Source organism: Harpegnathos saltator, unplaced genomic scaffold, assembly GCF_003227715.2.
Source record: "Harpegnathos saltator strain DR-91 unplaced genomic scaffold, Hsal_v8.6 scaffold498, whole genome shotgun sequence".
In the NCBI taxonomy this organism is placed as follows: Eukaryota; Metazoa; Arthropoda; class Insecta; order Hymenoptera; family Formicidae; genus Harpegnathos; species Harpegnathos saltator.
Genome location: NW_020230313.1, coordinates 560,950 through 582,275, shown reverse-complemented (window position 1 = coordinate 582,275; position 21,326 = coordinate 560,950). Strand labels below are relative to the sequence as shown.

Here is a 21,326-nt window from a genome sequence, read left to right as displayed (position 1 = left end):
GCGCGCGCGCCTCGAAACTCGTGAAACTTTCCCATGGCAACGGCGGCTGGCTGGAACGAGAACCAAATATTTCCCTGCGAAGCCGCAAAGCGAACTCCGCACTCTATGCGGATTACTCCCCCTAATCATCGTCCATTTCCTGCGAGAACTGTTACGCCCGCTCATTAGACTCACCATCGCCGCTCGAACGCACCAGGAAAGACGTAAATTAAATTACTCGAGGATTAAAGCGCCGCGCTCGGCGGTACTTAATTCGCGCGGAAGGGCGATTGTTTGGAGTTTAGAGTTGGCACACAGTCGAGCGCGATCTCGGCAGAAATTCCCTCTAAAATCAGCGCTCGCCGCGCCTCGTCGCTCTTCGACTACTCGTTCGTTCAACGAGAATGAAGCAAGATGAACGACTGAAACGCGTGAAGTTAACGGTGTCGCCTCTACAAAGGAGGAACGAAGGTTTGTGAACTTTCCGCAGTTTGCGAAAGTTCCAAATTTATTCTCCTCCCAGAGAGACAGAGAGAGAGAGAGAGAGAGAGAGAGAGAGAGAGAGAGAGAGACGTGACATAAAGCTGCTCTGAAAAATGATATTAGATGAGCAAAAAAGTTCTGAGCTTTAAATTTCATACAACCGAAACTACAATTTAAATTTTATTTATCTTTCCGCCCTTTTGCGGTTTTAAAGCGTTGACATTTGGCCTTTTAAAATGCCATGCTTGGTTTGATGATGACGTTTAGTGCACATAACCTCAGTAAATCAGTAGTGTTCACGATGGTAATAACAAAAGAGGAGATATTCGATTTTCCATCCACTTTGCGCGTTTCATCTGAAGAAAAATGCCGCTGAAGCCACTGAAATGATTTGTGCTGCATATGGAGAGATACGTGTAAAAGATGGTACAAAAGATTCCGCCAAGGAGAGTCTTCGGTCTTGAAGATGAGCCGCGTGCTGGACACCCCTCGAAAGATTGAAACGGACAAATTGCAAGCATTGCTGGATGCGAACTCTGCGCAAACTGAAAAAGCAACTGAGCTTGCGGAGCAGCTTGGCGTTGCGCGCGGCAAGCCATTTCCGTACGTTTACATGCAATGGGAAATTGAATTTTGCAAAAAGAAGCTCAGAAACTTTTTGCTCGCCTAATATTTGACACGCGTGTTACCGCACGGAACGCGGATGGAAAATCGCACTGACGCGTTACGTACAAACGAGAGAGAATCTCGGGATACATTTGCTGTCGGATGAGAACGATTAAGCAGAAATGAGAGAGAACGAGAGAATTATGATAACCGCTAGTCGTTACGGAATATTTCTTTGGAAGGTGACGTGAGTTGGAAACGCTCCGGTTATCGTATACGAGAGACGTTTTCTCTCGTGGGACTCGTAGATGCGAAATGAAACTTTAAACAATCGACACGTTTGCGCGCGCGCGCGCGCGCCTATGCCCTTGAAGCGACGACGCTCGTGTCATTTTTACCGTACGCGACACCGTTTACCGTATAAGTACCGTACTAATACCTCGCGATTCATCGATTACTGCTCACCTTAATTATTGCTTCGATACGTCTCATTCTATCCGACCGATTATCATCTCGTGTTGCGTATGCGTGTTGGTCATGTCACATTGATTGTACTTGTAATATTATCATTATTATTATTATTATTATTATTTACGTCAATCATCGGCGAGTCGCAACGCGACGATATACGCGCTGTACGATATATGGTACGATAATCGAAGTCGAAGCAAGGAGAATAAAAGCACCGCGCGGGTTCGAAAGCCGCGGATCGGAATTGTCTATTTTGCGGACGCGCCGGTGTTTGTACGTATAGCAGCAGCATAAAGAGCATGAAGAGTCACATTTGTCTTATAGCGCAAACAGTGTCCCTTTCATATATATCGAGTCGTGTACACATCTCACGCGTCACGCGGCGGCACGTGCCTGGGAACTGGGAAGTCGTCAGCGTCGGAGGATCCTGCGGGCATTACGAAATCTTGTCACGACTATGAATGCTAATGAACCCCCACACACACACACACACACACTCGGCTGATTCGCCGAGTGATTTCAATCCGATGCTAGTAAATATACTCGTTACCGGGGCCGTACACCGCGGCGATGTTCGCCGCGCAAAAGTCGAGCGGCTAGACGCTCTCGCGCGCGCGAGCGCGTTTCGGAGCGCGCTTTATTCGAGCGAGGAAAATTGCGCGACGGCGAGCGCGTAAACTCATTAAAATTTTACACAAATATAAATATACATATATTGAAATTTATTCATTTCTCTCATGAATAAATAAGCGGTATACGGGGTATACAACGGTGTAGCTCGGGACATTTTAAAGCCTCGGCTGCAGCTCGCGTCGTTACGCGAGCGCTCGGATACATACATATTTCATACGATATTACTCGAAAGGCACACCGAGTACATAATGTCGCTGCAAGATTATTGACTTATATTAGCCGGAGGAAGGGCGGAACGATGGGCAGGAAAAATTGCAAATTCAAATGATAGAGGGACGACGAGTCGCCGCTTCCCCGCTGGATATTTCTCACCGGCTATTCTCATGTATATATATATATATATATCTCGTTTCTGATGGACACTGCGCGACTGCGCGAATTCCGCGCATCTCCCTCCGAAGCCTCCTTATACGAGTGGCGGTTTATCGCAACCTCGCGGATAATCCGCCGCTGACGGTGCAACTCTTTTTGTGCGCGCTACGCCACTCTAGCGGTCACGTTGAAGAAGATCGATAAATGTCATTTGAAATCCGCGATCACTAGGTCATCCGGCATCTCTTCTTGCTCGTCCTTGGTGCACGTTTTCTGCCTCGAGTGGCAGCGACCGCAGAGCTACCGGTGCAGTAAGAGAAGTCGCGGCCAACCAGCAGCGACAGTTCTATATTCTGCTTCTTGACCTTGTCCCAGAGCGGCCTCGCGCGCGCGCGCGCGCGCGCTGCCTCGAGCACGCGGAATAGACTTCCGATAGACTCGTAATGTCGTTGAACTGTTATTTCAACACGGCTCACACAACAGAGCCGCTCGTCCGCACGTCGGTTTTATCATCCAGCCGGACGATAAAAGAAAAGAAAACAGAAAGAGAAGAGTCCTTAGGGCATATTGGGAGTGCAGCGAATGCGAATGCGAAGATGGGAGTCGGACGGTAGTCGCTGGCTGCGTACGTTTTCTCGAATCTCGTTTGCCGCGTTCGCGAAAGTTGTCACGTAAAAAACTTTGAAATGCATACGCGTATTGCGACACGGGAAAGGAAACATCCGCTCTCGCAGGGGTCCAATATCTGCCCGGCGCATCTAGTCGTTCTCGAACCGGCGGGGATCGCCGGTTCGCCGAGAAAGTTATCAAAGACGCGCATCCGTCCACGTGGGATTTCTACAGCCGCAATAGTTACGCAAGATACGACGCGCTCGATAAACTCGCGTATCCTAGAACCAGCGCGTCGATTCGACGCCAAGCGCTCCCGCCGCATGTTGCATCGAGCCCGGACGATACTTGGAAATCGAGCCGGAGCCGAGTAAAACGCGGACACGGAGATAATCTGACAAATAAATCTGCAGAAAAGTATCTCCCCCCCCCCCACCCCCACCCCTCTCGGGGGCCCTGTGAAAAACGGGGCGCTCCCCCTTCAAGCGGAGTTCGGCCACAGTGCGGCCATTGTGCGAGGGAATGCGAGGAATATTCAGAGCATGCCACGTCGATAGATAGAAGAGATAGTCCGAATGACGACGGGGCAATCCCGTCCCAGGATAATGGTGTCCTCGAGCGAACACTCGAAAGCGAGCGGCATCGGGCTGCATCGATGACCTGGAATGCGGGACCAGAATTCGGTTGACAAGTCGGCCCCCGGGCTAGCTTTTTTGCTCGTCGCGATGTGCGTCTTGGACGCGCACCTGTGTCGCGTTGCCATCGGGATGCCATCGGCGATGCCCGGCGGATCGTCGGCAGCGCCAACGATAGAGCGGAGACCAAGACACTTCTTCTCACGGCGGCGAGCAAATCCATGCCACGATGAATTCGCTAGGTTCTTATAGGAGGTTCGATCGAAGAGAGTAACGAGAATTTTTTATTTTCTCTTTTATTTAATCTTCAATGTTTATCCCATCTCCCTCAAAGTAGCCCCCCTGTGATATTATACACTTACGCCAACGTAGCTTCCAGTTCCAGAGAAACACTGGTGAAACGCCTCCTTAGGTATAGGTCTTGAACTGAATCCGCTGGACTTCGCCTTTTGATCTCATCTATTGTTGATAAACATGTTGTCCTTTGGAGTTTGGGAAATAGGAAAAAGTCACGGAGGGAGCCATGTCTGGAGAATAAGATGGTTTTGCGGCATCACAACACGGTGTAGTGTCTCGCCAAGAACTGTTGGATATGCAAAGTGCGGTGTACTCTCTGATCCAACATTTCTCCGCACAAAAAATCGCCAAACACAAATTAAGCGTCCTGCCTGAATATTGACACGTACGTCGCTGGTGGTGCTACCAACCGCAAAACAAAAGAATCAACTGAATAGACAAGATGCAGCGCGCGCAATTGCAAAATTCTCCTTACTTTTCGATGAAACCTCCGTACCTCCGAGTCGCTCTCAGCCGGCGTAAACGACGTCCGTTCGGACGAACATTTCGCGCGACATTGCCTAATGGGAATTCCCCATTGAATATGCAAATTGCGTCTCGATCCTCTCACTTTTACGTTTCGTCGCTCCGCGGCTTGCGTTTCAAGCAAATCCGCGCGACGCGGCTTATTTATAATGCACGTATGCTCGCGCGCGCGTTTAATATTCCACGAGTTATTCGCGGATAATAACATTATGTAAATCGAAGTCGCTCCAGAAGGCACTTTCAGGAATTATGACACTACCGTTTCCGCGAGATCGCCGCGAGATACGCACGTGACGTTTTTCACCGTTTTTATTCATAGTTCACTGGAGATACGAGAGGCGAACAGAACGTCGCACACGGGCCGAATGTGTGTGTGTGTGTGTGTGTGTGTGCGTGCGCGCGCGCGCATCTCGTTTGTCTTTGGAAAGATTAATAAGAAAGGCGTGCGTCAGCAACGGGAAAGTGAACTAGAAAGGGGCACACGCGCGCAGCAAACAATAGACAATGGACGCGACGAAAGAGCAAGCGTAGGGTACACCACTCGCGTGTTGCCGCGCGATAGCTTTTGATAGAATTGTAAAATTGAGCGGTCTATCGCTGGTAATCGCACGTTGAGTAGAGCGCGCAGCGAGCGGCTGACTCTCCGGCGAGAGAGGAGAATCCAGCTTCTTGCTGTGAATGAAAAAAGGCTAGCCCGAGCTAAAAGAGCCCCCCGTCGCTTGTGAGCGATCTCAGTCGCATCGGTCGGAAAGAAATACGTGCGACAATTGAGAGAGACTACTGCCATAAGCTCTCTCAGTCTCGACTCTCATGGAATAACGACGTTCTTGTTTTCAGGGATCAGGATGCGGTGGATCGGTTACGTGGCCACGATTCTCTGGTGGTCGGGCATCGCCAGGTCTTTCAGCACGCTGAATCGAGGTCACAGTCAGTAATATTCCTTTTGGTGATTTAAACGCACGTTTCGGTATCCGCGGCATCTCTCTGTACTGTGTGTGCGTGTGTTTGTGTGTGTGTATGTGTGTGTGTGTATGTGTGAGCGCGTTCATCTGTGCTTTCGGTCGCGCGGACGCCGCCGTGTCTCTTCCGCGTGTACTTTCGAGTGACCGTCGCAGCAGCTGCTGTCGTCCTCTCTCTCCTTCCTGTTCTTCATCTTCTCCCCCCGAGTTCTCTCTCTCTCTCTCTCTCTCTCTCTCTCTTCTGCCCTCCCTTTACGCGGCGTCTCTCTTTCTCTTCGGCCGAAGGTTCCCCTTGAATGTGTAACGCTTAATTGGAAGGAGAACTCGGTCAAGGTGCAGTCGGTCGTGCACGAGCGTGAGAAAAGAAAAGCGAAAGAAGACTACTACTTTCTTTTTGTTTCGGACGAAGGGAGAGAGAATGGGAGAGGAAAAGAGGAAGAAAGAACAAAAGAGGGGGAGAGGGAGGTTTTATCTAATACTTTTAACCGCTCCCAGATAATTGACGTGCGCAATAATGATCGGCTGTGATCTTTGCCGCGCGCGCGCGCGCGCGCGTTGCAAATCAGGCCATCCTCGCTCGCGATGACTTCGCAATCAGGATAATCGTCAACAAATTGGAATACAGCGGCATAACGTTAACGTGTGGCTTTCACAGTAGATCCGCGGTTGTTCCCGCAACGGGAGCCCGCGTATCTCCGCACGCGAAGTACGTATCGGGAGCGAAGCGTTTCCAGCGCTTTCCGCGATCGAATCGGCGCACAGTGAGGCCAGATGACATTTTTTGCTTCAAAATTCTCCAGAGACCTGAATTTTCAACCGATCCATCGACACCGATGGGTACGAGGTTGATCCTGAATAAATCCCAAAGAGATCTGTCCAGCCGAGATTGGGACAAAATTATCGGTTCAGGGTTTGTGTGAAAAGTTTCGAGGCTCGAACTTAATGTTTTACAGCTGAATATTCAACGTCGGGTATTATTAGGTTCTCGAGCTGTGGCTAGATCGGGCTCTTGGACTATTTGAGGCTCTTAATATATACGGCTTCATGCATCCACGAGCTAAAAAGTTCTCGGATTGATAGATTCCTAGGTCGATGGGCTTGAGACTCAAAACCTCCCGCCGGTTTTGTGCTTAACGGGTCTATATTTGATGCTTTTGTATTTTGGGCTTATGAATTTTGGGGAATAATGGGTTTCTGAGTCAAGATCGATAAATCTCGAGGTGTCTGCTGATTGATTTCATAGTTTCAATCCGTTGAGCACGCTATTAGAATAGAAATTATTTCACAAGTTTCTTGCGTTTAACGCGATAATTTTTCCTCTTTTGGGGCTGGTAATTCGAGAAAAAAATTTTTTTCTCTTTAATTTTGCCAAGACAGATATCTCTTCGGAATTTATTCAGGATCAAGCTCATCCATTGGTGTCGATGATCGGTCGGAAATACAGGTCTCAGGAATTTCCAACCAAAGAATGTCACCTGGTCCCACTGGTGCGGCGGACCAACGGCGCGTGCCAACTGCCGATATACTATAATTTCATTTTTCTTCTCTTCCTTTTTCTCTCCGCCTATCTATCCGTCTGTCTGTCTTTCTCGAAGCCGACTCAAGCGCTTCCCTTTATAACGTAACGCATCCGCGCGGTGCAAGCTGACACGATCGTGTTTCTAACGGAGAAAGCGACTACGCGGCGAAGCTACTACCGTCGTCGCCGCGGTCGTAATTCACGTTGGCCCGAGTCTTAGCATGACTCGGTTAATGACTCGGCCCAGGTCTACGTACTCCTCTCTTCCAGTAATTAAGTTTCATTTTTTTCTTTTCCTCTATACACGATATCTCACGCGCACCTCGGCAAGTAGTACACTTTCACCGAACTTGACGGCGAGATTGGACATGGAGCGTAACGTCTATGACAGTGTAATTGTCGATCACGACGTGACCTATCGTTCCCTTACTGTGCGACACGACGTCACGCAACGCGTTATCCTTTAATACATCCATCGGATTTAATGTGTATAATTTCGCCGGCCAAAGAGCTGCTTCGTTGCTTTCGTCCTTTCGAGAGAGAGAGAGAGAGAGAGAGAGAGAGAGAGAGAGAGAGAGAGATGCACATCAGAAACGTCAGTTTCCGAGGAATGACATGCCGTCGTTGAACATGCCGACGACGGTATGATCGGTGTATTCGCTCGCTTTCATCGCTTTCATCTAATACAATACACGATTCCCGCCGGCTTCTGGATTCTAGCGGCGAGCAACGTACACCTAGCGCGAAATTAGAATCGGACGATTACGTTTAGCAGTAAACGTAAATATGGAGCGACCGTTCATTATTCATCGGCTTTGACTTGCTCACATCGAGCAAGCCTTCAAGGCTCGAGCCGCGAACACGCGTTGCGCGCGTTTGCATTTGCATTCTTCCGGTCGGCCGTTGGAAACGCTAAACGCGCCGAATAATCGACGCCGAGTCGTGGTTGTCTGACCGCAGGTTACAAAATCAGTCCGAAGCCCTGCAAGGTGCCCGGTTCTGAGGGCAAGGAAGGCACGTGCATGTTCGTGTGGGAGTGCATCAAGTCCGAGGGCACGCACGTTGGCGTGTGCGTGGATACTTTCATGTTTGGCAGTTGCTGCATGCACAACACGACGGTAAACGCGATAAGCTCGTCGCAACAGCAGCAGCAGCGCCCGCATCATACTCATCATACTCATCCTCATCATCATCAGCAGCAGCAGCAGCACCATTCGTCGTCGAGTACGCTCAGGCCGAGCCTGCTCTCAGCGGAGTCAGTCGGGAACGAGTCGACCAGACTGACGTCAACTTCCCTCTCGAGCCCCTCTTCGTGGATAGCGTCGAGTACGGCTAGACCGAGTCTCCATCACTTCTCAGAATCTCACAGTCCCATCGGAGGCTCGACCAGACCGATGAAACCATTCGCGAACGGGCTCGCGCGACCCTTGCAGAAGAGGCCGCATGCCAAGCCGACGTCCGAGCACGACGTCGACAGGTCGCAGACTCCCGCGATACCCTCCGCGTCTTCGTCCTCGTGGGCCGGTGGGAGACCGCAGGAGACCAAGAGGCCCGCTCATCACCACGGCGCTCATCTGCACCAAAAGACCAGGCCGGGCGCGGTAACGGTCAGCGAGAAGCCTTCGTCTGGCCCGAGTCAAGCGGGCTTCAAGGATAAATTGGACGTTACTCACAATACGTTGGTGGTGCGTCTGCCGGGAAAAGAGCACGCGTCGGCGGAGGACGAAGAAGTCGCCGGATCGACTCCCAGCAAGCCGCCGAACAAGCCGAACAAGCCGGGGGGAAAGCCCAGCAATAATCAGAGGCCCTTCGAATCGAGACCGGATGACGGCAAGACCGAAGATGCCGATCTCACCGTGCAAGAAACGATACACCGGCCGAACGTTAATTCCGTCATGGAGAGCGTAAGGATAAAGATTGATTCTTTTGTCTCTTCGTGTTGCATACAAAAGTTTACGAGTTCGGCTCGAAGCGTCGTTAGACGGATGTCAATTTATATATTTTACAAATTATAACGCTGTTATATCACACGAGTACACAGGTACGGTAGCGAATGCGTCGAGAGGCATTCTTTAATTTGTCGCGACATTGTTTAGCTTATTATTTTCATACATTTCAGCGAGAGATGATGCTGATGACAAAACAATGTTCCGCGAAATAATATTTCTACATGCACCGTCTACGTGCACGACGTATAATGCACGACGGATAATAACGCCGTTACTTTCCGCTCGCGTCGCGAGCGGTTAGTTTAATGGAATATCGATCTTCTGCCAGGAAACGGCGAAGGAGCCTCCTCATCCGAGTTTGAATTTCATACACACCGAGCGACCGCACTGGGCGACCAAACCGGCGCAGTCGAAACCGACGACGGATTTCTCCAAGCCTTACTTCTCCATCAAAACGACCACCTACCGGCCAATCTCGATAAGCAGCCAAGCAGATCATCGGCCGAATTTCATCTCGAAACCGAATACTTGGTCACTGTCCACAAAAACGTCAACGACGACCGCTCGACCGACGTACATGAGGCAGCCTTCCACTAGGTATGAGATTTGCTTTCGAATCGTCTTATTCTGCGCACCGCGCAGATATGCAGTATTCAAATTTCAGGCTTTAAATTGCAGGCTTTAAATTATATGTAATATATACGCTTAACTACCATTTCTTAATCGTCTGCAAAAATAAAATAATATTTAAATTGCAATTTTTATACGACCTATCATCCACGTATCCATCCACGTATTGTGGTATTGTGGTATTGTGCGTCTCTCCTCTCCTCATATTATCGCGAGAAAGAAATAAGACTGCAGCGTCATATTGGCAAAATCGAGCGTCGGACTCGTATCGTTACGTATCGGACTCAACTTCAAATTTGTCTTTCATTCTAGCGCAGCCGGATCCATACCACAGACCTCCCATTGGCAAGTGACTACAGAACCTGCCTTCGTCACCAAGCAGAAACCGTTACCGTCGTCATCGTCATCGTCGTTCTCTTTGCCTTCGTCATCATCGTCATCATCGTCGTTATCGTCTTCGTCGACGCTGTTCTCCTTCTCTTCATCGCCGTCCTCATCGTCATCGTCATCGAAACCGATAACCACGATCACTGCATCAGAGACCGTAAGAGTACCGCCTTCAAGTACGAGCTCTCATTTCTGGTCGAACAGCTGGACACCACCTAGACCGTCCTTGAAACCACATTGGACGGACAATCCTGGTCTTCTTCAGAACGGCCCCGAGAACTTCCCGCTACGACCGAGCTTCAAGCCGACCGAGTCGTTGCAGGTACGTTCACATTGACACTTGCCTCCTTTGAACATAGACATTTATGTAATAAATCTCCTGGATATCTTCGTCTCAGAGAAACCGTCCAAGCTTCATCACCTCACGTGAAAGCAATGATGTTAATAGGCTGGCTTTCCGCATTAGCACGTTTCTCCTTCTGTTTTAGAGTACCGAGTACCAGAAACCTCTGGGCTCGGCGCACTACATAACGACGTCCCACTTGGAGACGTCAACTAGGCCGCGGCCGACGAAGAAAACCACAACGCTCAGTACCGCGTCTTCCACATTGACGTCCTCGACCACCACCACCACCACCACCACCATCACCACCACCAGTACCACCGCCCCGAGCAGCAGCGGCAGCGGCAGCGGCAGCGGCAGCAGCAGCAGCAGCAGCAGCAGCAGCAGCAGCACAGCCAACCCGATGACCGCGATGGCAACAATGACGACGACTACGACCAGCGCGAACACCGCGAGCGTCGCCACCACGACCCAAGGATCATCATCATCAAGCACCGGTGCCGAAGCACCGGCGGCGGCGGCGAGCGAGAAAACAGGTTCGGTGATGACAGTCGCGGCCGCTGACGAGAGCAAGGGCATGCAGTGCGGCGTGCCGCCGTTATTTCCTCGGCCGGAAACGAGGATCGTCGGCGGTAAGGACGCGCCGTTCGGCCGGTGGCCTTGGCAAGTGTCCGTGCGCCGCACCTCCTTCTTCGGTTTCTCGAGCACCCACCGATGCGGCGGCGCGGTGCTCAACGAGAATTGGATCGCCACGGCGGGTCATTGCGTCGACGAGTGAGTCTCCGCTTGCATTCTTCTCGGTGGAGGTGGACGAGGTAGACCGTTCCAAACATCCTTGTCCTCTTGCCCTTCTTGCGCAGCTTGCTGACGTCGCAAATCCGGATACGAGTCGGCGAGTACGACTTCTCGTCGGTGCAGGAGCGGCTGCCCTTCGTGGAGCGCGGCATCGCCAAGAAAGTCGTGCACCCCAAGTACAACTTCTTCACGTACGAGTACGATTTGGCGCTGGTGCGGCTCGAAAGTTCCTTGACCTTCGCGGCGCACATCTCGCCCATCTGCCTGCCGGCCACGGACGACCTCCTCATCGGCGAGAACGCAACGGTTACCGGCTGGGGAAGGCTGAGCGAGGGCGGCACGCTGCCCTCGGTATTGCAAGAGGTAATTGCACAGCTTGGACAGTCTGTTGTTGTTGAATCGCCCACGCTCGACGCTTGCTTGTACGATCGATCTCTCGACTCCGCCAGGTCTCCGTGCCGATAGTGAGTAACGACAGGTGCAAATCGATGTTCTTGAGGGCTGGCAGGCACGAGTTCATACCGGATATCTTCCTCTGTGCCGGTTATGAGACTGGTGGGCAAGACTCGTGCCAGGTATGGCGTGCAAACAGGATAGGAATCGCGCTCACTGCTGCGCGCGGAAACCAACTTCCGTTGGGAAGCGCTTGGGAGTCTCTGATGTTTCTCCGGTGTTCCGCAGGGCGACTCCGGTGGTCCTCTTCAGGTTCGCGGGAAAGACGGCAGATACTTCCTCGCTGGCATCATTTCCTGGGGTATCGGATGCGCGGAGGCCAACCTGCCTGGTGTCTGCACGCGGATCTCCAAGTTCGTACCGTGGATCTTGAAGAATGTCACCTGATCTGCTCTACCTAGACCGTAGAACAGTGGGGAAATCTGGCGAAGTTCATTCGCATGCGCAAGTAAGCGATTCGCTATGTGTCGGCACGTGAACGGCACGTGAACGTCAAAAGACGTCATCCTACTGCCTCTGATCGTAAATGTGAGCGCGTCTTACTGTATCATTTGCATTTATTTATTTGCATCTACACTGCCGCTCGCGAAGTAACCGCGTGGTCATACACATACATACACACACACACACACAGATATATTTCGCACTGGAGAGAGAGAGAGAGAGAGAGAGAGAGAGAGAGAGAGAGAGAGAGAGGGAGAGAGAGAGGGGGAGAGAGAGAGAAAGAGAGAGAGAGAGAGAGAGAGAGAGAGAGAGAGAGAGAGAGAGAGAGAGAGAGAGAAAACCTCGTCCGCTCATCATCGTCAAATTATCAGATAGTCGTTCCAGAGCGACGTATGCGAAATCCCGTGTGCATTGTAACAGCACACTGAACTGTATTTATATATAAATCTATAAATAAGGAAATAATATATTTGCTAGATTAAGTTAATAGTTAGGTAACCGAAGGAAGTCTGAGTTGTAATAAAGAGATCGAAGGAGTATGACCGATAGACTAAAGGGTACGTCGTTACCATTGTTGTCACTTTACTCCGAACACGAACGTTGCGACACACTTGCGCTTTTCCGGCGCAAAGCATCGAGTGAATCCACCAGCAATAGCTACAAAACTAACTCGTATTCTTGTTGAGAGACCAATTTCCAAGTCAGACGATATTGCGGGCTCGTTACAGGACTCGAGGACAAATTGACACGCTGGTCGAAGAATCGTCGAGGAAGAAACTGAGAAGAATCGCAAGAGATACGTCTGAACCTTTGTAATCACCATAATTTTGTAATTTTCATAATTTTTGCAGCAAACGCATGATAAACACCTGCCTGCTTTCTCATCTCCGTCAATTAGTCAAGGTGCGTTAAAATTCTTGCCCTTGCTCGCTCTGTGGCGTGAAGTAACTCGGAACGTTCTTCCAAATGCTCAATCCTGCACACTTCAGGTTACACACTGCCTCTCTTTCTTATCTTTATATTTCTTTATTTACAAATATAGGAATTTTGTACAGAGCACGTTATGTTAATTGCGTATGTTCGATAATAGTTGCGTGCGAGAAAGAGAGAGGAGTCTACATTATAAAGTATAGAACTATTTATAAGTATCGCCAAATAAACGAGTGTTTATTTAAAAACTTTCAAGCGCAAACCGTAGATACACGTCCCTACAGTATTCTCGAATTGAGCGGGTCGTCCACTCGACCGGCGATTAGACTCACCGAAGTCTCGGTATCGACGATGAAGTAAAGGAAAGGATGCATAGCCGTGAAAGGCACCGGCCCAGCTCTCTCGAACAGACCGTTTCCTGAAAAAGATTCGTGTCCATCTTACAGAACAGCCTGGCTATTTCCACCACGAATCATCATTCTGAATTTATTTCTTTTCTTTGTTCTTTTTCTTTTATAAGTGTTGCGCTTATCCCAGAGTACGTTATGTTCTACACACAACGGAAGATACTGGAATAACCAAACACACATGCACACATCAGAGCCGCATCGGCACATGTTCGGCATAAGAAAATTTCTCCGCAGAAAATTTCCTGTTAAGTATAGGAGAGTCATTTAGTTACAAGTATCTTTTTTCATCGGCACGTTTAGCCGATGCAGCCTTTCAGCCATGCGTAACACGAAGTGTCTATTTCTCGTGTTGTTCTACCACACACGGTGCGGAGGAATTAAGGAGATGCCTGAAGTGGTACGAGAGATCATCATCCAAGAGGTATGAACGTTAACGTACGGTTAATGTGGTTAGTTTCATTAATTTGAAAAAGAAAGATTAAACATTTCGAAACGATCGATCGGTGTGTTCTCTGTTTGCTGATTTTTAGACTCTTAGATCTTCGGACCATTAACTCTTATTGTCAGACAAAGCAGCACACTCTTCCTTTCACCGAGATGACAAAACTTTTTGTTCGAGAACAAGCGCTACGAGATTCGGTATCATTATCACAGCGAGTCCACAAGAAAAAAGAAAATAACAATATTCGGTACGGTGAAAAGATTATTCCATTTTTCCAAAGTAATTGCCTCTTCCAACTATACGTAAAACGAATAATTTCATTAATCAAGTTGAGAGATATCAATCGAACGGTATTTTACATATGACTCTGCTATTTTCTCGTTTTTTCTTTTTTCTTTTTTCTTTTTCTTTTTTTAATCTATCAATGCTATTATTATTTTTTTAACGCGCCGCTAAGATATAATATACGACAAAGATCAGATTATCGTGTCACACTTTTCGTGTAAATTGAACCGACAGTTCTCTCGCCCGAATTTTCTCTTACCGAATTTTGCCGTATTGTTGTACACCACTTTATTTGAGAGAAGGGGGTGCGCCAGGTAAAAAGTAGTGCAAAGGAAAAATTTCTCGGAAACGTTTGTAACGCCACAGCGATTCAGAAATCCTCGGTGAATGTAAAAAGAGATGGCGCAAGGTCTTTTTATTGACTTCCTTCGCGGGCTCAAGCAGGATATCAGCAATTAAATTCAGTGAACTGAACAACAATACTGAGAATATTCCCGACGGTAATCGATAGTCTTGCTCATTGGCGAGAAAATAGATTTTGCCCAGTTACGAACTAACAGCTCGAACTTGTGTACGTTATGGCATATTGGCGTTAATCGCACCGCGTCACAATTTTCAACGATATATTCTACAATTTGAAATTTAAATCTTTCGAACGAAAAATGTGTATTTTCGAAAAGACATACTCTTAGCTCTGTATTGTCATCTCTTCTTCTTCTTCTTCTGTTTCCTTCGAAACGTGTGCCGAGAAATTCCAATTATTATCGTAATATATGACTCTTTCAAAAAATAACATTCGATACTCGATACAGTACAAGTACAGACGAGTACAGAGAGTAGCTTGTCTAACGACCGCGTCTCTCTTTGGCAATGTCTCAATCGTAAATAAGAATAGGAAACGTTTTCGCGTATAATTGCGGAGACGCAGGAACGTTTTCGACGGCGCTTCAAAGCGCTGCGAAGTGGGTGCTTGCGTGCTGCTGTTAACAACAGCATTAAGCAATAACGATCTAGCGGAACACGAGAGAAGGAGGAGCGGCGGGAGGTGGATTCCGAGTGATAGCGGAGAAGAGAGAAGAGGAATGCAACGTGGAGGAAGGAAAGCAGGTACGGGCCAGGTAGGCGCCAATAGTAACGGCCGTCGTCGGGCACGTAGAGGAACGGTTTACAAATAATGCGCACGTTTCTGGAGAGCTCTCGAGCCGTGCGCGTGACATCGCAATTTCACTCCGGCTAATGCGTCCGGATATTGCGTCAACGTAATTATTTCTCCGAACATTATCTCCGACGCGATTCTACAGCGACTCCGAGGCGTCGCTCCGCTTTTCCGCTTGTTTCCTCTCCGGCGAGTCAGACAGAGAGCCGCGGGTCGCGCGCTCGCCTGTGAGCGAGTTTAATGTTCGATTATTTGAACACCCGGGACGTTTCCAGGTAGACCAAGAGTAGCAGGTAATTTCAGACGCTGTCTGAACACGTCAGCTCGATTGATAGACGGACGCCCGGCTCATGCTTAATGACAGTGCCACACCTATTTTATTTGCAAGCAAGAGGAAGCGATTCATAAGCGGCAAAAAGCGAGAAAAAATTGAGCATTTAGCTGGGGAAAAATAAAGCGAGCACACACAAGCGTAGCGCTGTGTACGGAATTATACTAATTGCGCTTTTAAGTCGAGGACGTACATATTAGGGAGCGATGGAAGCGATTACCGTTACCGCCGGGTAATTGAAAAGAGGAGTGCGATAGTGCATTAAAAGCATAATAGAGTAAAAGAACCTGGAGATCGATATCGATAATAGTCCCTTCGAGGTGGAACGATCGAGGGAGGTTCGACATTAGACGACTCACGAGAATGCGTTCGGTCAGGTTTCATATAATTCCTTATATTGACCCCTATACTCTGCTGCACGTCCCTGGCGTATACGCCGAGATCGGCTGTCATGGGTGATAAATCGGCCACCCTTGGCTCGAATACGTCCAGAATTCCCAACTGTGAAGGAAAGAACGAAAGAACGCAAGAAGCGAGCGTACGAAGATGGGCGTATGAGTTGCGACAAATATTGACGCGCGCATCTCTCTATCTTGACGTTATTTTTTTTCCTCAATCTCAACGTTTCTTAACTCACCAAAAATGTCTTCCTTTTGTGAACAAAATATATCCTCTCTGGGAGAATATTTTAAAAATAATAAAATGAAGATGCGTGTGGTGTTAAAAATTTTGCTCAGAGATGACGTTTTCCGACAATATCGCAGACAAAATTCTCTGGAATTCTTCCGCAACTCCTAGCAAGAGGCGTGATTTGCCTGGAAATCTTCGAAGCGGAAAGAAGGAAGTGAAAAAGTGTAAAAGCTACACAGGCTGCTGCGCGCGTGATTCGTCGGTCGTGACGACGCGACGCGTCCAACGTCTGTAACACGACATCGGCGGAGTACGTTGGCTACACTTACCCTCTGTAAAAATGACGTCAGTGTGACAAAACCGCGTAACATGAACGAAGGTATGGTGGCCCTGACCCAAGTAGGTTGTAATCGCTTCCTCAACAATCTCAACGACTTCCCGCTGAGATCTCTCGCCAGACGATGCGTGTCCGTTCTGTCCGTCGGCATTAGGAGTATGATATTGTATCGCGGATCCTCGAATATTAAGAGAACAACAAGGATTGTTGCGTGTCGCTCAGTTGTCTCGCCGCGCGGCAATTCGCAGGTATTTTTTCAATTAAATTTAATTCAAACTTTTAATTCCCCCTTGCAACTTTTAACTTTTGAAGCGACTGTGATCGCGCCCAAAATCTGACTCCGGCTGGCTGAAATATCATGTCTCCCGACTTCAGACGACGCGATTGCAAAAGTTCGAGCACTAAATCGAAGACAGTCCTGGTTTCGGATCCCAGGCAGATCGCGACGCGCCGAATCATTTTCGTTCGGTTAGACTTACGTCCAGAGGAAACTCGAGCGCGACAGCCTGCAACGACGGGAAGTACGCGAAAGGCAGCACGGCGGTGTATCTGGAGCCTGACACCGAATAAGCGTCGCAACCGTTCACCAGAAACGTTATTTCCGACGTCGAATCTTCGGGGGATTCCCTCGGGCTCATTGTGCTGTAGGATTTCCAGATGTCTAAGTCCTGCATCCAGATGCCTTCGTCTGAAAAACAACAAGTGCGAACCCCACCGATCCGGCGCTTTTATGGGAAAACTCTCTTTGACTCTGACTGATAATTGCGCTCACAAGTGATAATTTCGTCAAATGCTTCCGAATGCTTCCTCCCGGGCAACAGCAAATATTTACCCCGTGCATTCGACGTGATTCGAGATTCGTCGAGCACACATCATAGACGCATCATCAGAGAAAGATAGCCGATAATCGTTCATACCTGGATAACTGGAAAAATATCCGCGCGGACTTCTCGTTCTGCGTTTGCGATTATCGCGCGTCGATTCATCTTTAACGGTACTGTCGCTCGTTATATCCTCCATCTTCGATTTCAATTCGGTGACTTCGACCTCAATTGATTTCCTCCTTCGACCCATCGCGACGGTGTTCTCACCCGTGGGAGAAGGCGCGACCGTTTGATTACCAATCGACGTGGATGTCGCGATTGCGGAATTATCCGAATTCCCGGCGAGATCGTTCAGAGTCCCGTTGCTCGCTGCGACAGGTGATATCATCGTCGTCGTCGTTTCTGGGCTTCCCTCGGGGCTGATCGGTGCCGTGGTACCATCGGCATCGGCATCGGTCATCGACGCCGTCGTTAAACCGATCGTAGTAATAGTCACTCCCGAGGTATCCCCGGCCGGACCACTCGTGCTTGTCGGCTCGGCGTTCTGTTGCGGGACAATGCTGTTAGCCATCATCGTCCCAGTGACGGGATTCGGGATAGTCACGCTCGCGGTATCTGGAGTTATCGGTGTCACGGTGGCCGAAGAATTCGAGGTAGCGGTATCCGAGATCTCGCCGGTAACGGTCGCGTTCGCGGCCGTCGTGTCGGCGACAATCGCACCAGCGCCAGCTGTCGTCGCTTCGGTCCTCGTCTCTACAGTCGACGAGTCCGAGCTGCTCGCGTTCGTTACGACCGGCGTCGACTCGGCGGTGCTCGTACCGAACGTAGAAGGAACCTCAGTATCGGCACTCATCAGCCGCGTCGTAGCCGCGCTGGCCGGCGGTGCTTGAGTGCTCATCGTCGGCACGTCCGTCGCGATATCGCCGGCGTATACTGTTGTTGGCATCGGGGGTGTCTGACTGCCGGCGACCACGACCATGGTCACCGTGCTCGCGCTAGCTTGGCTGTCCATGGACGTCGAGGTCTGCCCGATGTTTAGCGGTGTAGTCGTAGTCATACTAGGTGGAGTCGCGACGCTGCCCGTAGCAGCGGACGGAGGTGGCTGGGCACCTCCTTCGTCGGGAACGACAGCGGTTGGAGAACTCGCGATAGGTGCGCCCGGAGGCGGTGTCGTTGGCACGTTGGCGACGGTTGCCGCTGCGGTCGACGGGGCGAGCGTCGTCTCCGCAGCAGCGACCGAAGAAGAGAGCGTCGCGACGGCACCCGTGACCGCTGACGTCGTCGTGTCCGTCGCACTCCCGGCGCTCGTCGTCTCGGCCGGCAGCTCGGTCGTAGTCGACCTGTCCTCCACGCTAACGGTTACGTTCGCCTCTTGTTCAATGCTCGACAGATCGAAGCCGTAAAACCTCAGAATGTCCTCGTATTCGGGCCGGAGCCTGGTGTTCTCCCGACTTAGCGTCAGCCCACCCAGAAATCCGTCGGCGTTCAGGTAGCTCTTGAAATTAACACGTCAACTTGTGAATGCAACAATTGATTACTCGCACAGCATCCTACCTCTCTGCACCCTCATCGAAATCTACAACAACAGTCGCGGATTCTTTCGGCAGGTAGGACCAAGGTCGTTTACGTTCGCGATCGTTACGACTCGCGAGTAACGTTAAATTCGCATGAGAAGAGTGACACGCGGCAAAGGTACAGGAGGGAGTTGTGTTCTTCGGGACAACCAACAGTCGTCTAAAGATTAAGGGGACTGGAAGGTCAGATTATTGAAAAATCGTGCCGGTTTTCGATAATATTTTATTTGACGAACTGAATAAATGTGCAAGAATGAAAATTTTACATATATTTACGCAACATATGAAGAGTAGGAAAATTTTGTTTATTAACAAATATTCATATAAATGTACGTCCACTTAAATTTTAAACGCGTTTCTCTCGAAATTCTATTGTTCAACTTTTTGCACCGATTTCTCCGAAACTGAGCTTCGTATCGATTTGAAATTTTAAAGCAATAATATTTTTGTTCATCCGGCTCTCGGATGAACCATGGACAATTACGCGAAAATATTTCATTTCGAGATATTAATTTTTTTATTGTAAAGGAACGGAAAAATGTGGATTTTTTCCTAATAATAGCTGCCATTTCGTTAATTTTGTTCGATTTCTTTTTCTAGTGGTTCACCGGACAATAATATCGGACCATCGAGAGCCGAGATATTAAAACGCAAAAACGACAACTTGAAAAAACAGGAGAGTATATTTCAACTATCTATATATCGTATATATATCTATTGTGAGTATTTGTTAATAAACAAAATTTCTCTACTCTTCAGATGTTGTATAAATATATCTAAAATTTTCATTCTTGCACATTTATTCGGTTCGTCACAAAATATTATGAAAAACAAGCACGATTTTTCAGCAGTTTCTGACTCTCCAGTCCCCTTAAGTCCGAAGACTAAGGACTAAGGTCTTCCGGTAAGGTATTCCTGTAGGATGCCTTAAACGTTCGTTTATTCGGGATCTTACTCTCAATCGTCGATGAATATCCCTGAAGCCGATCCTCGTGACGTCCCGGTCGGCTGGTAATCCCATGGCGTCGACGATCTGCTGGCTTCCTCTACCAGCGGACCCTTCGTAGAGCGCCGCCAACACGAAGGCAACCCCCGTGGGGGAGAACGCCACGTTCCCATGACTGGAATATCGCTGGAGAATCTTCACCCCGAGATCGTTGATGACGTCGGTGATCAAGTCGACCGGACGCCTCGTATCCCCGCGATACCAAGGCTCGTACGTATAAGCGAACGCGGACGACACTGCTGCAACATACAGCATCGGTGAACCTTCAAGATCAAGACATGCCGGGACCTTCTCTGGACCTTCTCGTTAACGAGTCGTTAAATTCGTCTGCGAATTGAAGCCTGCCTGGAGGTCCGACCGGCGGCGACCTTCAACTTTCTCCTCTTGGACTTTAACGCGGTCTCCTTTTAATCCTGCCACCGCGGCGGGACTCCCTCTTTGTGCGATCCATAATGAAGGAAAATTCCGGAGAGAACAGCACCTCCTGTTCGTCTGTTAACCTCGTTTAACCGCATTTTCGTCGTGAAAACAAATACGCTGCGTGAAATGTTGCCCGGCAACGGCAAAGGAAGGCAATTCAATTTTCAAGCTAGCCCAGCCTGACCGACCGTGATCTGATTGGACCAATACTAAAACACCGCGGTATGTCGCAAAGTAATCGAAACGGCCTTACGTACGCTGCAGTACCACGATCCAGTGCAACGGCTTGCCCATCGTTTCCGGTCGCTGCTTCCTCGCTGTCCGATCGTTGCGCCGAGCCGGAGTCCGGGACGCGATCTAGCCGGTTCTATTAGGATTAGCCTTAGTCGTTCGCGCTCTACGTCGGAACTGGCTCACGTTGGAACGCGCTAGGCCGGCAGCTCGCCGCCGAGGTTTGATTAAGACCCGCTCAAGGCCCGTCCGAGGCGCCCGCTGGAGGCCCGCTGGAGGCCCGCTTCGAAGCCCGCCGATTACTACCGCAACTTCTTAAGTGCTAAGGTCGTAATCCCCGTTAAATCGCGCACATAGCTTCCCTCCCCCGGCCGCCAGTCAATTCCTCTCTTCCCCGAGATTTTTGCATAATTTCACTCCCGAACACCGCCGAGCATGAGAGAGAGAGAGAGAGAGAGAGAGAGAGAGAGAGAGAGAGCGAGAGAGAGAGAGAGAGAGCGTGTTGGCTGCCTCGCGCGTGTCTCGCGCCTTAGCGCGATCGCATTTTCTTAGCGGGCATTCGCCGGTCAGGCCCGGGAATTTCCAAACTAGTCGTTGCACGCGCCTTGCTTGCGGGTGTTGTTGGCGGGTATTTAACGTTAAACGCGAAGAAAGAGTGGCG

The 21,326-nt window shown here is 49.5% G+C and overlaps 2 protein-coding genes across 7 annotated transcripts in view; one reads left to right on the top strand and one right to left on the bottom strand.

Annotated features, from left to right (window-relative positions):
- LOC105181793 (serine proteinase stubble) overlaps window positions 1-12,301 on the top strand; it is a 36,342-nt gene extending 24,041 nt beyond the window's left edge. For 2 of the 5 annotated variants that reach the window (XM_025302526.1, XM_025302525.1), the window contains exons 2-9: window positions 5,448-5,531; window positions 8,049-8,992; window positions 9,366-9,634; window positions 9,980-10,376; window positions 10,543-11,171; window positions 11,258-11,555; window positions 11,642-11,767; window positions 11,874-12,301. In XM_025302526.1, coding sequence (XP_025158311.1) covers window positions 5,456-5,531; window positions 8,049-8,992; window positions 9,366-9,634; window positions 9,980-10,376; window positions 10,543-11,171; window positions 11,258-11,555; window positions 11,642-11,767; window positions 11,874-12,032 — 2,898 coding nt within the window. In that variant the 5' untranslated portion in view covers window positions 5,448-5,455 and the 3' untranslated portion in view covers window positions 12,033-12,301. Of the gene's footprint in view, window positions 1-5,447; window positions 5,538-8,048; window positions 8,993-9,365; window positions 9,635-9,979; window positions 10,377-10,542; window positions 11,172-11,257; window positions 11,556-11,641; window positions 11,768-11,873 lie in introns of all 5 variants that reach the window. The other 3 variants (XM_025302524.1, XM_025302523.1, XM_025302527.1) reach the window with 2 other exon arrangements.
- A 651-nt stretch (window positions 12,302-12,952) lies between these two features.
- Window positions 12,953-20,959, bottom strand: LOC105181833 (mucin-17). 2 transcript variants are annotated; one of them, XM_019840760.2, is made up of 7 exons: window positions 20,692-20,959; window positions 19,964-20,250; window positions 17,528-18,929; window positions 17,090-17,298; window positions 16,603-16,788; window positions 15,931-16,144; window positions 12,953-13,437 (listed from the first exon to the last, which is right to left on the bottom strand). In XM_019840760.2, exons 1-7 carry the CDS (start codon window positions 20,726-20,728, stop codon window positions 13,298-13,300), a joined length of 2,475 nt encoding a protein of 824 aa, XP_019696319.1. In that variant the 5' UTR covers window positions 20,729-20,959; the 3' UTR covers window positions 12,953-13,297. The 2 variants fall into 2 exon arrangements, with proteins under 2 accessions (XP_019696319.1, XP_019696320.1); XM_019840761.2 differs by having other exon boundaries at window positions 16,003-16,144.
- Between the last annotated feature and the right edge of the window lie 367 nt (window positions 20,960-21,326).

Excerpts from the sequence above, each read along its gene's own strand:
- LOC105181833 (XM_019840760.2), bottom strand. The coding sequence starts at position 20,728 with ATGGGCAAGCCGTTGCACTGGATCGTGGTACTGCAGC. Across the intron at positions 20,251-20,691 it reads CTGGATCGTGGTACTGCAGC|TGTCGTCCGCGTTCGCTTAT; the intron begins GTACGTAAGGCC and ends ATGTTGCAGCAG. Across the intron at positions 16,789-17,089 it reads CGCTCGAGTTTCCTCTGGAC|GATCCGCGATACAATATCAT; the intron begins GTAAGTCTAACC and ends TTAATATTCGAG.